Source organism: Ostrinia furnacalis, unplaced genomic scaffold (assembly GCF_004193835.3).
Source record: "Ostrinia furnacalis isolate ACB-3 unplaced genomic scaffold, ASM419383v2 OfSCF0389, whole genome shotgun sequence".
Taxonomy (NCBI): domain Eukaryota; kingdom Metazoa; phylum Arthropoda; class Insecta; order Lepidoptera; family Crambidae; genus Ostrinia; species Ostrinia furnacalis.
In genome coordinates, this window is record NW_021130628.1 from 1,123,362 (window position 1) to 1,140,028 (window position 16,667).

Sequence of the window (16,667 nt, forward strand, 5' to 3'; positions counted from 1 at the left end):
CTTGTTAATAAAATCTTCGTGTTGACCGATGACTTGACGACCGAATTTATTCAACAAAATTTTGCTCTTATAAATTCAAGTTACAAAATTAAATGTTCTTTTTGGAAGTCTTATTTTTTATTTGTCAATGTTCCTGTGCCGCTAATTAGGTAAATCCATTAACAGCAATTACACAATCTATAAATACTTAATCCATTAAGCAAAAGGAAAATAAAATCCTTTCCGCGAACTGAAAAAGTCTTGGTTATTAGCTGATCAACTGCGAGGCTTCCACGTGCCTGCTAAACAAGAGCGAATTAAGGAAATATCGCGTTCCGTTAAAACGTTTGATAAACGAGCGTCCTGGCCATTAACTTTTAGTTTACTATTAAAAATTAAGGGTTTCAGCTCACCGTCCGCGTCTGCCGAAGACGTATTCATTCTTTTGTAACCCTAAAAAACAAGTCATTAGAGGGTGTTTAATCTAGCGTTGTGCTCGGAAGATTTTTTCGTGGCGTTTCTTTATTCGGGAGCTAGCTCTCGCGGGCACCGTTAACGCTAAAATGATATGATTAATTACTGGAACCGGTCGCCCTCATTAGTGAGCAAATAGGATCGTTCATTGGTGAAATTGAATCAGGAGCTCCGGCGAACCGCGCGATCGGAGTCTAATCATAATTATTATTCATGCCAACCAAGTGGTTTCCATGGACTTTTTTGAACTAAAGCATTTGTTTTTTGACAAATACTTAGCTGCATTCAATTTTCAGCAAAATTGCTGAGTTTTTCCAGTTTTTGTATTACGAGACATCACTTCGCTAGCCGTGATTAAAAAATAAAGTTTATATCTGGACTGGAAGACTTTCTATAAAAAATCTATTATGCAGAACTCACTGAAATGTATAATACATATAGGTATAACATAGGTAAGGCAGTAGGTAACTAGATGATAATTATGAATCTATTTTATTAAATAGCAACATTATTATATTTCTGCCCATAGTAACTATCAAGCGGTATGCAAAAGTCGTGTCCTTCACCGAAATATTTTAGGAAAGATTTTTATAGGTCTTGACACTATGTATATAGTTTACGATGTAATTCGAGCCTCGATACAAACCACGGAACATTGCAAAAAAGCGTAAGACGCCAACAAATTATTCATAGGCTAATATAATTTGCAAAAAAACACTATTGGACGAGGGATCACCTTAGGCTTTCACATAAAAAAGAGAGCATCACGTCTCATAATCCACGTACAAAGAAACATAAACATGAGTGACGTACTTATCTTTTGTAATACCTAATGTCGTAAAGCCGAATGGAGGAAATTCGCAGCTTCGGATTTTTGTAGGTCGCGACAAAACCGGGGTATTTTTTTTTACTCATTTGGATGAAACTTCTTTAGTGTCTATAAAAAGGATAACGTCTATTGTTGTTACACTTCTATATTCTTATTCAATTTTAACTTTTTTCAAGTTTCTCGGAATTCAGTCGCATAATTACCTTATTCATGAACTTCTTTTTATACAAGAAAATTAAATTTCTTTGGAATCGCAAAAAGGTTGCGGCATCAATAACAAGGAGTCAAAAATTTCCAGAAACCAATTGGAGCTGAACCCGTAAGTATCGACTGGGTTTTCACCTACAAAAGTTTTCCGTCAATTCCCCTAAATACCGGCGAATGAGGTCAGATTGCCGTTCACAGCTCTGCGAAACAACGGAGTTATAGTTTTGTTGTACGCGATACAAACCAACTTATCGGACGCTACAGAAAACTTCCACAGATTATCGCTGATACCCACCGATTTATTGCCGGCCAGTATTGTTAACCGCCCGCTAATATTTCACCGGCTTTGTTCATATTTTTAAGTTTGACCAAACGGTTCCTTTAAGTCTCATCCACAACTTCGGAAAGCGCGTCTTTTGATATTGGATTTTCCTTTTCTGTTTATTGGATCTGGACAGTTCAAAGTTTCGCTCCTTTGAATTATTTCTTCAAGAACATGAAATATTACGTAGCGTAAGAACTCTTTGTGATCTATGAAAGTTATAGTTGTAAGTTTGTGACAAGTTAAAAAATACCAACCTTATATTTCAACCGCAGTGTGCCACACAGGAATGTCCCCGCGCCCCCCAGGTCCAAATTATTCAGATTACAATACCCTATCTATATCACAAGCTTCCACCTAGCTTAGCACTAAAGCCCTACACTAACACAATTGACACTTCAACAACGATCGGTAACGGTCCACTTAAGTTAACGCTAAATAAAAATCTAACATTAGTTAACATGATAAAATGAACAAAAATCTCGACTACGATGCCACAGTAACAAAAAAAGAACTCAAACAGTAATGTCCGTTCGCGTCATATTTACAATAGGAAAGAACGTCGTTTGGGACGTGGTACAGAAGAACCTGTAGTAGGTAACTAGTCCGATTGTTGGGGGGTTGCTTCAGTGGACCCAGGAGGGGGCGACAGAGTAGGGGGTTCGGGGGGCGCCCCCTCCCGAGAGCGTGGTGGGGACAGGGGGCGCGGGCGCAGCGAACTGGCTCTCGGCCTCCGCGGCCATCGCAGAATGCTGCTGGGGGAAGTTGAAGTCCAGGGTCCCGTCCATGCTGAGCTCATGCTTTATGACCTGTGGGAAGAGATACCTACTGTTTCACAAGTGCCAACATCAGATTCTGTCTTCTAAGCTCTAAGTGCAAAAGTCTTCTACATCTGTAATAATAAAAATATTTATGTAGATAAAGCCGTCAGTAACAAGAACGAAAAAGATTTCGTCCTCCTACTGTATCGACTGAATTGCTATTTTTCTGTTTGGGAAAACAGTACACTGTGAATGTACATCACATGACGGAATAGTGATAGGGCATGCTATATTTTAGAAGTGTAAGCGTCTTCAAAACTACTGATAAATTGACTAACAGAAGAGCTAGACGTTTGTGAATATTCTTGATTCTCTATCCTTACCTCATCAACATTGCAGTCGAAGCCGTGCTCCAGCGTCTCAATGTTAAGGTCCTCCGCCAGGCCCGTGTTTAGGGCTCCCATGATCTGCCCCATCACCGTCGTGGGGCCCATAGCTCCTGTCTGCACCATCAGACCGCCGTTCAGCAGCGCCGCGTCTGAAGTCGTCACCATTTGCGTCTGGCTGTTCTCTGGATAAAAACAATCAAAACATAGACACAAAGTTGCAATATTTTTTGAATTTCCTGTTTATTTAATTGCTAGTAAGGTTTATTTAAGTAGGTACTAGGGCTTCATCATCATCATCATCAGCCGGCGGTTTGGTATCCACTCCAGGAGCACGACCATCTCTAATTCACTAGAGGCAAAAGAGGATTTGGCTTTCACTCCTCACGCAGACCAGACGGATTGGGAAAGTCTTAAGTTCGCACTCGTAGATGGATTTATTGATGAGTAAGTCGTCGAATAGCTACTGTGAGCAGAGGAGAAATGGGTTGTCCCATAGTTTGTCACGTTACATACGAGTAATATCATTATACTTTAGAGACACTAAGAATAGAGTTATAAAGACAAATTTCAATGTCTTACCTGTCTGCATAATATCAGCAGGGTCAGCAGGCGGCGGTGGCCTGACGAAGTGGTCAAGGGCATGTTGGTGAGGATGTGTAGGATGCGCCGGGTGAGCCGGATGAGCCGGATGAGCGTACAGAGGATGCCTCGGACACGCTCCGTAAGCGTACCGGTAGTTGCCGCCGGAGGATGAAGATGACGTCGTTGGGACGTACCTGTGTGATCCAACTTTTATGTTACCTACTATACACAATACCCTGTTGATTGACCACAACATTGATAATGTTCTTAATAAAATTCTGGGATAGGTAGGGTGTGATTTAAGTTTAAATCTAACAATAAAATTGGATAACTTTGTGATCTAGAGACTGAAAGCCTATTTTATTTCAAATCTTACTTCAGATTTGAAACTATTGTACAATAAAAAATATTTAGGTTCAAGAATTCTCGGAACTCGTTGTGGAAATGCTAATCAGTTTTTGTGTTCGTCTCCAATTTTATTTAATTGCTCCATTGTTCCTAATTTTTTATACTTTAAACTTATGTGGTAGTAACTGGAAATTATAAAAAAAAACTTGTTTGATTGAGGTTGATTTGCCAGACCTTTGTTGAACTTAACACTTCGTGCATGAATGCACCTTTGCATCCTTTTCTGTTAAACAAAACATATAAATCAAGTTTTCAGTAACAATTCTAAGGAAGCGAAGCATCTAGGACTAGGCGACTCTTACTTCACGAACGAAGCGGTAAGCAGCACAATACTGCCTAATCTTTGAACCGGGTAAGACTGCCGGTCAAATCCTAGTTGAAAGCGTTACTCACGTGTTTAGGAATGGATCAGCCCCTTGCAGCTTCATGGAGTCAGCTAGCGAGCCAGCCAGTTGCTCCTCTTGCACGTAGTCGACTTGGGAGAAATCGCTACTCGGCGTGAAGTCACCCGCTGTCGTGTACTCTGAGGCCCAGTCAGGCTCCGTCGCGATCATCGAGGGGATCGGTGACAGGCGCCCGCAGGAGGACGCGTTGGACGGCGCCCTCTGGCGGAAGTCCGGCGACAACTGGAAACTGTTGCTACGCGCAAGCGAACAAGCGTCAACATAAGACCTCAAACATCAACCAAATCATGTGCTCGATACCTCTCGATCACAAAATAAAGTCGATATTCAAAGGGCAAACAATCAAAATTTATAGCCGAAAGAAAACTTAAAGCTAGTTCATCTAATAGGATCTCTCTAGACAGTATAACACGGAGTGTAATGGGGAACATGCAAATCTAATGTCTATTTAGAGGCTCGCTAACATATAAAGTATGCTAAATGAAGCGATCACCATAACGGGTTCAATGGTCAGCGCAGAAATATTTTTATTGCTACAAACAATGACAAAAATGCTCTGTAAGAAATGTGCTGTCGGCACGCTCCTCCGGCCTCGAGGACGACTGTCCAAAATAAAAGTTATGCCCGCAATCCCGATGGATATTCGGCAATAAAAATGTTAAATATCGCCGAAATGACGAGATTCAGCATCCACATAACTCATCATCTAATGGTTGTGAATGATTTAAAACCTTTTATCATAAAGTAGCAGTGTTGCAATAACTCAATTTTATTAGTCTGGTCAACGCCGCTTTATGCCGATAGTTTTATTATAGCGAGTGTATCATCCACCTCACTTTGTTTCTAGTACTCGTAAAATTTCAATATTCCCAAGAAGCCGTATTTAAAATGTATTGGGAATTTTCGCGGTTTTGGCAAAACTCACTATTGTATTACCCGCATAGGTAAGTTATTATGCCTTTAAAGTCGAATTAGTATCGCTATTCGCTACATCCGTTCGGGTTGACATTGTTGGCGTGGTGCCACAGTTCTTTTAAATTTTCTTGCATCTGTGGCTATAATCTGACCGTGGAACTATTCTGGTATGACTCTAATAATCTAAACTATGCTAAGCTTAGTACTCCAGCAAACAAATTGATAGTTACCTGTGCAAAGGTGATTCTGGGAACATATCTAGGCTTTCTGAAACTGAACTGCTGGGACTTGGAGTCGCGTCAGCTGTTACACCATTCCTCAACGCCTCAGCCTGTAAAAAAGAATGGTTTTAAAAATAGATATTTCTGAAACCTTCATAAGTAAAACGTGTTTTGCATGCAGTTGCACTTTGAACTTATTTTCAATTATCGTCTGACTCCCACGAGACGCAAATAATTTTAAAATAAATCACATTGTTTCCACTAAAATAGAAAACAACTACTACCTAAACCTATGCTGTTTGCGTCATAGTGTGGGTCTAACATACGCGTGCATGCATTGATGCACGAATTCGCTTTACGATTGTTTTAGTGCCATGTTCCGAATTACACATAGTAAACATTGACCACATCATCAAAAGTTTTAGCAGACATGACTACTATAAGTCCGATATTATTTATCGAATACCAAAGACTCTACGGATCTTTTCCGGAATATTCACATTCGACTTTACTTTAATTTAGGAGTGCCGACCACTTACTTATCACTCCTAAATTTCTAATGATTTCTTTTTTAAATCTAGGAGCAGACTTATTATGAACGGTTTAGGCACACTGTGGTTTAGATCTCGAAGCTAAGCAGTCAGATACAGCCTAGAACCGCAACTAGAACCTCAGTGTAAACTCTAAATAACGACTCGTATGGGACTGAGAGAGTAGTTAGATAAAGAGACACAGTAGAGCGAATGAAAACAAGATAAACCAACTAAAGTCAAAAATTTTCGCCGTTTTAAGGAGTTTGGCGTCAAGTTCAAGAGCTTCCTAGTTGTGGATACAAAAAAAGAGTATACTTTGTATTTTCATTTTTAAGAGTACTAGGTCCTATGTGTTAAGAGTATCCTATATCCTTACCTTCTTCTTAACCCTCCCTCTTCTCTTCTCAAACTTCGACGTCTCCATGGACGCGGCCCGCCTTCTAACCGACTTCCCGGGCTTGGCGTCAGGGTTGATCATCCACCACGACGACTTCCCCGTGCCCTCGTTCTGGACCCGCATGAAGCGATTGTGCAGCGACAGGTTATGCCGGATCGAGTTCTGGAAAGATGGACACTCGTTAAAATCTCAAAAAGTGTGAGGAACATTGATGATTTAATAAATATCCAGCTGATCTTAATTAAATAGTACTAATATTCGTATAAACACAAAAACACGCCCCTATAGCAAAATCAAAGAGCATATTAAATCTAACAGGATGATTTACTCAAATCTACCTAGTTAAAATGCCACGTATTTAGGTTCGCATGAAGATACCGTCATTTTATATTTAGTTCTGTCGGTAAATGCTCTCATGACTTGCCTATTTTCAGCTTGCGTAGTTTTTATATTTCCACCAACGAGGATAGTAAACGTGTGGTAAATGGTTTCACGGTTGTTGCCGCCATGAATCGCGACTACAAAGTGGTCTGAGGTGAAGTTAAAAATAGTCGGTCATAAACTGCAAAGGACGCATCCGGGCGTTCCCGCTCCTGACCACAAAAAATCTATTTTAATTCCGTCTACTGTGCAAAGTTAGTGCAATAACGTGTCCTATCTCACACCGGCAATAAAATCTCACAACTTTTTCCGTCGAAGGAATAACAGCGACCACAGACACGAATGAAGTTTAGCAATAAAGGAGTCCATAAATAATTTCTGCGTGCCCACCGACTAACGCCACTTACGTTACGTACGTCATGTAAATATGTGGCGCTTGGGTATTTGGAATGAAAGCCAAATATGCCGTCTATTCCAAGCATTTCAGGAGATATTTTTTGTTAATGTAGCTTCGTGAATTCCAGTTCAGCTTTAGTTTCAACATTGATCGCTATCGTTTCATTAATTAGACTTTGGCAATAATGCAACCAAATCAAGTCAACCAAAATACTTAATTGAGTCACTCAAATCACCACAGTCGGTCGACGCGGACTTTACAGATTTTTATTGCATTCATTGATAATTTCATTTTATCGCGGATGGAAAAAACAATCGAAAAACGTCGCTTATCATCTGGCCAATTAAGTTTATGTATTAACACAACAATTGGGCCTGTTCATAAATCGCGTGAATGTGGACGACTCCTCGATTTATCAAGCGTGAAAACACACGCAACAAATGGGCCGTCGACGCTTTGATGGATTTGTCGCCAGTAGCCCTTACCACGGGTTGACTGGACTGACAAATGCAGACAGCGAGGACAGTGATTCAATACGTCGGCTCTATCTACTGATTTAAGCTACCCAAAGAAGATGGAGGTATGTCGAAATCATGTTCTGGATTGAGCTGGTCTGAGACACCATTTTTTACAATACTAAAAAGTAATCTTGGTTATAGTATCTATGCTGAGACTGAGGAAGATTTGATAGATTTGTCGACAGCAGCCCTTACATGGATGGGTTGACCGAACTGGAAAATGTAGAAGAGCGGGAGTGATTTCATATAACGGCTCTGCCTATCTAATTTATGCTACCCAGAGTGCATAGAGATGAGAAGGGTATAAAAAGTCAGTAACTAATTCTCAGACCTGAGATGGATATCTTGGTTATAAACAACATTACATAGATCAATGAAAAGACAATGATGGCAATGCTTCAAAGGTAACAAGAAGAATAAAATGAAAAACATTCTGCTTAAGCGAAAAGAGTGCGTGAAAGCATGATAGCGCCCGCGAAGAATTTACAATGTTATTATATCACTGTAGGCACCACAGACAAATGACAACTTTTACGATGGAGAGTAATTGTCCCTATCTATAGCCGCCAGGTTTATTTCATGAAGATTCCGAATCCCATCCAGATTTAGTGTGCTCCTGGATTTATGACCATGACATTAATATTTATTTCTGAATTTCGGCATGGCATAATTTCTCGAGTAATTTATTGTTGGTATACCAAGACAGCGGCATAGTTTGCTGACGTTCAGTAAAGGTTAATCGAATTTTCTGCTCATGTAACGTCACGTACAACCTGCGTTGAATTCGCGTGATTTACAAGTTTTTTTCAGGACGCTATATTATGGTTTCTACGGTCGTATTTCTCTGCGCATCAGTGAAGATTGAGCGGGTACTGAAAGCCATACCTTTTGTAGATACAACAGGACATATAATCTTGGGGGATGTGCCTCATTTTATTTTATGTATACTGGCTACAGTGCCGAGTATGTCATTCTGTATGACGTATGGATATATTTCCTGGAAGCATACTTTGTAGACAGATAAATTCCTATTTATAATTCTCCTGAATATACCGTTTCAAATACAATGCTTATTGAATTTGCTATCAATAGTTGGCATTTTATGTAAGACAAAATTGAGGAAAAATATTTAAATTGAAATAAATCTTAAAATTTAGAGCATAATATTGTTAATTGACAAGGAAATCAAATCGTTACCATTTGACTACCCGTTTTGCAAATGTCAAAATGTATTTCCGCGCTTCCAGTGAAGTCTAAGCTCTGTGGGTAGCCGAGTCCCGTTCTCGTACTTAGAATTTTGTCTACGGCAAGAACCTTGGCGCCAGCGCGACCCTTATGGGGAGAATTAACCGTCTACCGTCGCACTCCCCTAAATGCTCCAGCGACTTAAATTTCGAATTCCCGTTGTTATAAACCGTTACGCAATCGAACCAATGGCTTATGATTTTCTTTATGACTGACGCTTGTTTTCTGACGCCATTAAAATGATCAAATCTTTTTAGAGAAGCCTATTTTTTACATCTTTACGATCTTATTCATTATACAATAGGTTATTCTGGAGTAACGTTAAGAGATCAACGGTATCCAAAGGCCAATATAATAAACATACTGTCCATTGAAATTCAAATTAAATTGATACCTACCTGAGCTATGGGACACATTAAATTTTCTTCACGATACGTAGAACTGACAACGACTACCGAAGGTTTGTTGCATTATTCAGAACATTATATATTATCTTAGTTTGACACACTGAGTGTCCAATGAAGGTCTTTCTGAATTCATTATTATACTCTACAGAGGGTTGCAATCTGAGAAGGGCGTTTAATGCGCTTACAACCAATTAAGTTTGATGTGATTCTTAGAATTCAGTAGCAAGTTTCTGAAGAGAATTGTGAGGTAAAAGTTTAGAAAAGCGACAGATTGAGACTCAAACTGATTTTAATCATTTTTAACTCAATCATTGGGTTAAAAATAATTGAAATACATTTTGATGCACATCCTGCACATTGAAACCAACAAGATTTAGAAATGGACATGCAGTTTACAATTAAAGTTTCTTGTCTGCATCAGTAAAAACAAGATGTTTTCATAATTTGTATAGGTATTGCTAAAGTTAGATCTAAAAGACTCATGATATCGGATTTTCCAACGAGTTTGAATATTACAGTGTTAGTAACCGTTATAGAGACTACTTATGCTCTTTGAAACAAATGATCAGTTCCAAGTACAACTTCCAAAATTTATCCAAAACTTCACCCTGTATTACCGGTGTACCTTCAGAAAATGCGTCGCAGCGTAACGTATGCGCATATAAACGCCCCATGCGGTATTAGGTGAATGAAATTATCGAGCTTACCGAACCTTGCTTGCTTATGGATTTCGTTAAGCGATTGCGTTTGTAACCTTGTTTCTTATGTATTTCAACATATTCATTTAAATATAGACGAATGGTGATTCAAGAGTAGGTTTTATATCATCTTAAGGCAATACAAATTTTAGGACAGCAACCATGATTATTATTCTACTTAATGCGTTGTCAGGGAATCTAATCCTAGATGAATCAAGACTTGTAGCCACTGGACTCAAATACCGCATTAAAATACAATGGTCCAGTTCAGTCTCAGAAGTTACAACAGAAATTCAATGCGTAATGAAGTCCTTACCGTCCAAAACGTTTGATTCAATCCGAAAATCATGGCACATTTCAATACTTCCACAACCCAAATCGAATTACAATAAAAATCGGGAAGGCGCTTTCCAAGTCTCTAAGTGCGAAATCAAATAATAAATAATTCAAATTAGAGAATCGCGATTACACAATAAGACGGTGGCGGGCGCCTCCAGACGTGACGGCTTCCAAATTTCAAGAAATCCAGTGACGTGCCAACCACCACTGACAAATTTAATTATTCAACTTACCGAAACGTTAGCAAGATGACTTTTCCACGAGCCGATAACTAAGTAGGAATAAATTCACTTAGAACTGCCGAAGCAAAGTTTAACTTAATAAAACATTGAAATTTTCGTAATTCTATTTAACTGAGGTCGGATTCCGGAGTCGGCCTGATTTGAATACGTCATTACGCACAATTTTCTAGCCCACCTGGTCGGCGAGCTGAATAAGATACCAGTAATGAAGGAAAACGGGGTCTTCGTGGAAGCCAGCTACTGTAATAAATAAATTGGGGGCACAATCAAATGTTTCGACTTGATAGAGCTCTGTAATGTGTGAAACTGAAACAGCAATTTCATATGATATCCTTGATTTTATTATTCATTATGGATTCAGGATTTATCAATTCAGTAAATTTATAATCATTTAAGATCTTGTGACGTGTACTCGTTTGTCATATTAACCATTTTCATTACTAAAACGTACTACCTACTACACTTCATCCTACATTGCGTGTCTCTAGATAGACACTTCACTATGTTTGGTAGTCCTTTTTAGGGTTACGTAGTCCTGACAAGGAGGAACCCTTATAGTTGTTTTTTCACATCATGTTAATGAGAAATCTTGGTTTAACTTAAATTAGAGTAAGATGACATTGTCCAAATATTCATCTTTGATACATTCAGATTGATAAATTCTTCTTGTTGATAAAGATTCTTCGTAGCTACGCCAGAATATTATGAATCAAGGTACAGCTATTATGAACGAATAATTTACAGTAAACGAAGTCTTTATAATTAGGTTTCATTATATCAAAGTCAAGCCGCACAAGTTCTTTGGGAGCCCAAATAGGAGGAAATTAACTGAACAATGGTCACATAACACAGAGAAAGGTGAGAGAACCTTTGAAAATTAACTTCCAAAAACTTTTGTAATCCGTTTTACGTTTCGAAAACGCCGAATTAATGTATTGTTGTGATGTTTGAAGTCAAATGAAATTCACAACTCGGAATCAAGTTGACGCGGAGATATTAGGTAGGTAAATTTAAGATTTTGCATTTAGTTAATGTTTGCGCATATATTTTGAAACAAATGGAGCTTAATAGAATGCTTATACATAGTTACGAATTTAAATTTTAATGAAATCTCGAAAGTCTAAAGGAATAATAATAACTAAGGTAAGTAAAAGAAACAGATTATTCTAGAAAACTTGTAAAGGAGTTTAATTAAGTAGTGAGTGATATTTATAACAAGAAAGGTTACGTTCATAAAACTGTTTAGGTTTGTTAAAGTTTTAGGGCATTTATAAACTAATTCACTTGATGCAAAGAAAATAAAAGAGCTTTATGGAAATTAAAGCTTTTATGACAATAAAGCTCAATACGCAAACGCTTTCCAAGCGGTCTCCTCGACGCGAAGAATAATCGTCAGGATTTAGAAACTTCCTCAAGAATTCTGCGAGAAAGGAGTCATTAAACAGACAGTAAATATGTAGAAAGTGGAGATAGGGAAACTGGTAGGCGTGCTTTAGCCCCATACTCTTGGATTTATATCTGGGAGCCTTATAAATCACCGTAATGTTCTCGCCAATGGTCCACGCTAGGTGGAACTAGGCTTTTTAGACGATACAAATAGCTTGAAACGTTTATTCGCTTGAGAATGGGATATTTCAAAACTGAACTTCAAGTATACCTACATATTAGATTTACGCACGTTCTTAAGACAAGACTTGTCTTTAGAAAACTAACTAGACCTAGAGATAGGTAAGTAGGTATAAAACTTAATGTAAGTCAATTTGGGATTTCAGAGCTAAACTTTTAAGAGGACCTTTCCTACTGATAAATGTTTACAACACTTTCTTTAGCATTGTTTGCGTAACGTTGGTAACGTCTACAAATTACTGGCGTTTTCCACTGAAAAAATTCTACAAATGTTCCATGATTATAAATAACTTTCATGCAATGTTGAAATCGATAAATAAATACAGCTGGTGCATGGCGTGCAATGCACGCATTATTTGACTGGGAGCACGTGGACGTGTTACATGTTACAAAATACATATTATTTAAATGTTGATCAATTCAATTCAGTTAAATTGGTTACTCGTACCTTTCTTCTATCCTAGTCAAGTTGTATACTTGTGCTAAATTGGGACGCAAATCGTTACTACATAACATAATTCTTAAATTAAACTTCTGATTCTTCATTAGAACCTAAATTTTGTCGTAATATATTTTATACTTATTAATCTGTATCTATTAAAGCGAAAGGTCACTCATTGACTGAATCACTCATCAAGAAATCTCAGAAACTACATACAAAGTGCTAGGAGTCTCAAATTTTGCATGGGGGTTCATGTTAGAGCGTAGGTGCTCACTATGAACGGTGGACCCTAAGAGTAGGCGCACACCGTTGATTTTTAGTTGGCCGATAGTTGTACCCGATTTTAATTTGTATGAAGAATCGGCCAAATCGAATCGGCGTAGTGTGCGCACTCCCATACATGCCCATACTGATCAACTGCCCGACTAAACTATCGGCCGACGAAAAATCAACGGTGTGCGCCTACCCTAAGGGGGTAAAACGCGATCCACGCGTACGAAGTCGCGGGTGGCCGCTAGTCCGTTAGAAAAACTATAACTGTATTTTATTTAACTTATCTTTAACCTTTGATTTAAGTAGAAATTAATCAGCGTTAATTAATCTCGAATGCGGATACTTCAGATAACCTAGATCATGTGAGATCACAGGCTAAATCTATAAGGACGGCTTATCGTATAAAATATGGTCAATTGTCATGGTCCCGTCAGTGGGAAATTCCCTACGTCGATAAGAGGAAAGTTTTAGTAATTACATAATTAGTAATATTGCTGACAGTTTTGCCAGTAATACTTTTTGATAATTCTTTATGGCTTTTTTCTCTTTTATTGATATTGTTTTTGGTTTTTTTAAGTTACTCTTTCAATTTTTTGGCCCATATCTGAGTTTCCTTTATAAACACTTGCTGAGCATTATTTTTACTACCACCTATATAGGAATTACCGTCCACTCCATTGTGGGTCAGAAGTAATTTTCCTTTTCTTGATTTAAATATAATTGAGATTTTTTCCAGCAGTTTTGAAACGTTCAGGAAAGTGTTTCTTTCTAACAGCTGCAGCGTGTTGAAAACGTTCCTTGAGAACCAAAATAACTTTTTTTAGGATTTCTTCATATTTGATTTTATAGATTCAGTTCTTATTGCAATAGATGAATTTTCAAATTCTATTTTTTTCACAGCATGACAAAAATAATTAAAGTTATATCTGACGACGTATTTCCCGGGCCTAAAAATAAAAGTAGGGAAACAAATAAATTAATTACGATAAATAGACAACAATTCTGATATTAATATTAAACATGTACTTAACCTCATTAAAAATGGGACTAGGACTCCTAATCGCCGAGATAACCCAGCTCATTTCCAGCCAATATCTTCGTTAAAGTGCAACGTTTAGAATATATCCATCCCTTTTCAGCCCATATAGAAATATAGGATCAAACGCGTTATCAGTAACATTGGCCTCGGTAGCACACCACTGATATCAAATTATAATTAGGTTGATGACGTGGCTTCGTAATTATACAATCTTTGAACGTGAAATGACCAATACCATAATTGGAATGGCACTCATCAACTGGCGTACTTTGGCTGACTCATCATCATCATCATCAGATTATTTAGTCTCCACTGCAGGATGACTATAGAGAGGGTCATCAGAGCCTTAGTTAAATGGAAGATTTAGTCTATACTCCTCACGCGCTGGCCTGACGGGTTGGGTAGACTTTCGTTGAAACGAAAGCTGAAGCATGACGTCCACTGCTGGACAAATACCTCCTCTAAGGATTTACTTAACAAGGATGAGGATGAATGGGGCTAATCTAAAGTTCGCATATATTTGTCCCTTGGTTCTTATACAACATCCGTGGGAAGAGTGAGTGAAAAACAACTCTTTCTGATTGTCAAAACTTGTCCTTTAAAGTTATGTTTTCTGTAAACCGATTAATCGTACCAAATCGAGAGGATACTAAATATACCTAACGAATGATTTGTAATTACCTAATGTATCTAGTTACATTTGTTATTTGTAGGTGGACCGACGATCTGGTAAAGGTCGCGGGAAGAGCCTGGATGCGGGCAGCGCATGACCGTTCATTGTGGAAAATATTGGGAGAGGCCTTTGTCCAGCAGTGGACGTCATTTGGCTGAAACGACGAGATTGTTAGATATTAGAGAGACTGTATATTAATCTAGACAAGAGCATCTATAGGTCCTTATAATAAGTGCGACTTTGCAATAAGAATTCATAGTCCGATGTTCTCGCGCTATTCCATGATTTATCATGCATTTCACTGTAATTACAACATTAAATTAATTATTTATATTCATATTATTATAACTAACAATGACAAGGATTTGTGGTCACGAATGGATTTTTCCTCTACAATAAAGAAAGGAAGAAATTAAAACAATACGATGTTTCACCAATACAATACAACGTTGCATAGGTATAATTTTATTATTAGGTTGATTCGTAATGCAAAATATAGTTTGCAATGTCAACCTTACGCTAAAGAATTATGGTTCAAAATTAATCCGTGAAATTGACATTTCTGGCGAACTGTTGGCAATCGTAACTATCCAGGTACCTATATTTTGTAATAATTACTGCGTGTTATTATTACTAATAGGTTAATTAAACTCAAAGTGAATAAGATAGATTGAGTTATTCTCAAAAGATGGCGCTAGCTGTACAATAGATCGCGGTGGCAAGGTGAATTATTTATAATCTTCTTAATTGTTTGCACAAAAGATGAAGAAAAATACTTTTGTTTTAAAATAAAGATCAACAGATCAGTTTAAAACAATTGAGCCGTTTTACATTAGTGCATTTGCCGTTTATCGTGGCAATTATTTGGCACATATATTTAACGAGTTAAAATTTACAATCGCGTACTATTCCCGTAGCTTGGCATTTGACATCTGCCAAATTATCTCACGCCACTGACGCAACAACTTTAATTCATCAGGAACAAAACTAATGGCTATTGGGTAGTAAAGATGAGCGCTAAGACATTCCTTAGAATGGTTCCAGACCAAATTATTTTGATGAGCACATTTCTGAATGTGCTTGACACCTCAAAAACCTGTTCTGTACACTTTAGACGTGTCTAAATATTGCCCAGAATTGCAGGACGGCAGCGTTTCTTAAATTCCCACTTAGGAGGAACATTCCACACGTTAGTACCTACCCAGAAATATTCTTGACATGAAGAACGGTGAACGGCATATTATCTCTATACGGTCATTTAATACAAAAATAGTAATCTTATTTTACGCGTATTACTTACGCGATGCCTCGCGAATATTTAGCGTTTTAAGAAGCTTTTAATTAGGTACTTTTAATCCTATTTTTCCTATAACCTAGCAACCGTTTTGTGTTTTATCTTTTCGGGTTAATCATAATCATAATATCTTTATTGCTTCATGTGGTACAAACAAGGCATTAAAAATAAAATAGTCCCAGAACATGAGCCCTGTGAGGGCATTGCAACATTATACATAATTTTTGAGATCATACAATTCTTTCAAAGAGTTTTAAAAGCCACATTTATAGGCCTCTTACATCTTGTGAAATTCATATCGATGTTTGATTAAAGAGACGGAACCCTATATAAAATAAATAAATAATTTATACGACGAGTTCGCGCGAAGAAGGAACTTGGCTGCAGCCCAGATCTAAATCCGACGATCATCGCTCTTGACCCCACCTAAGATCTTTTGCAGTGCGTAATTTGAGCAATTTAACTAACAATCCCTTGCATTACTTTGTTAACTGGTTTATGGAGACACCTCTATTTCTGTAGGTGATAAACATAGGTAAATTAATAGCATCTTTTCTTGCTTAATGATCGAAAGAACGACCGCTATATTTATTAGAAGCGTGAATGCCGGTATTCAAATTAATAGTCGTTGAACTTTTCATTGCTCCAACAATAGAATCAGTTAAGCACAAC

At 37.8% G+C, this 16,667-nt stretch overlaps 1 protein-coding gene across 1 annotated transcript in view; it reads right to left on the bottom strand.

Moving 5' to 3' along the window:
• Positions 1-16,667, bottom strand: part of foxo (forkhead box, sub-group O) — a 112,188-nt gene that overhangs the window by 15,547 nt on the left and 79,974 nt on the right. The window contains exons 3-8 of the mRNA XM_028318061.1: positions 6,401-6,583; positions 5,501-5,601; positions 4,345-4,590; positions 3,541-3,737; positions 2,956-3,143; positions 2,069-2,620 (exon numbers count right to left, since the gene is read on the bottom strand). Of these exons, the coding sequence (XP_028173862.1) occupies positions 2,438-2,620; positions 2,956-3,143; positions 3,541-3,737; positions 4,345-4,590; positions 5,501-5,601; positions 6,401-6,583 (1,098 nt within the window). The 3' untranslated portion in view covers positions 2,069-2,437. The remainder of the gene's footprint in view (positions 1-2,068; positions 2,621-2,955; positions 3,144-3,540; positions 3,738-4,344; positions 4,591-5,500; positions 5,602-6,400; positions 6,584-16,667) is intronic.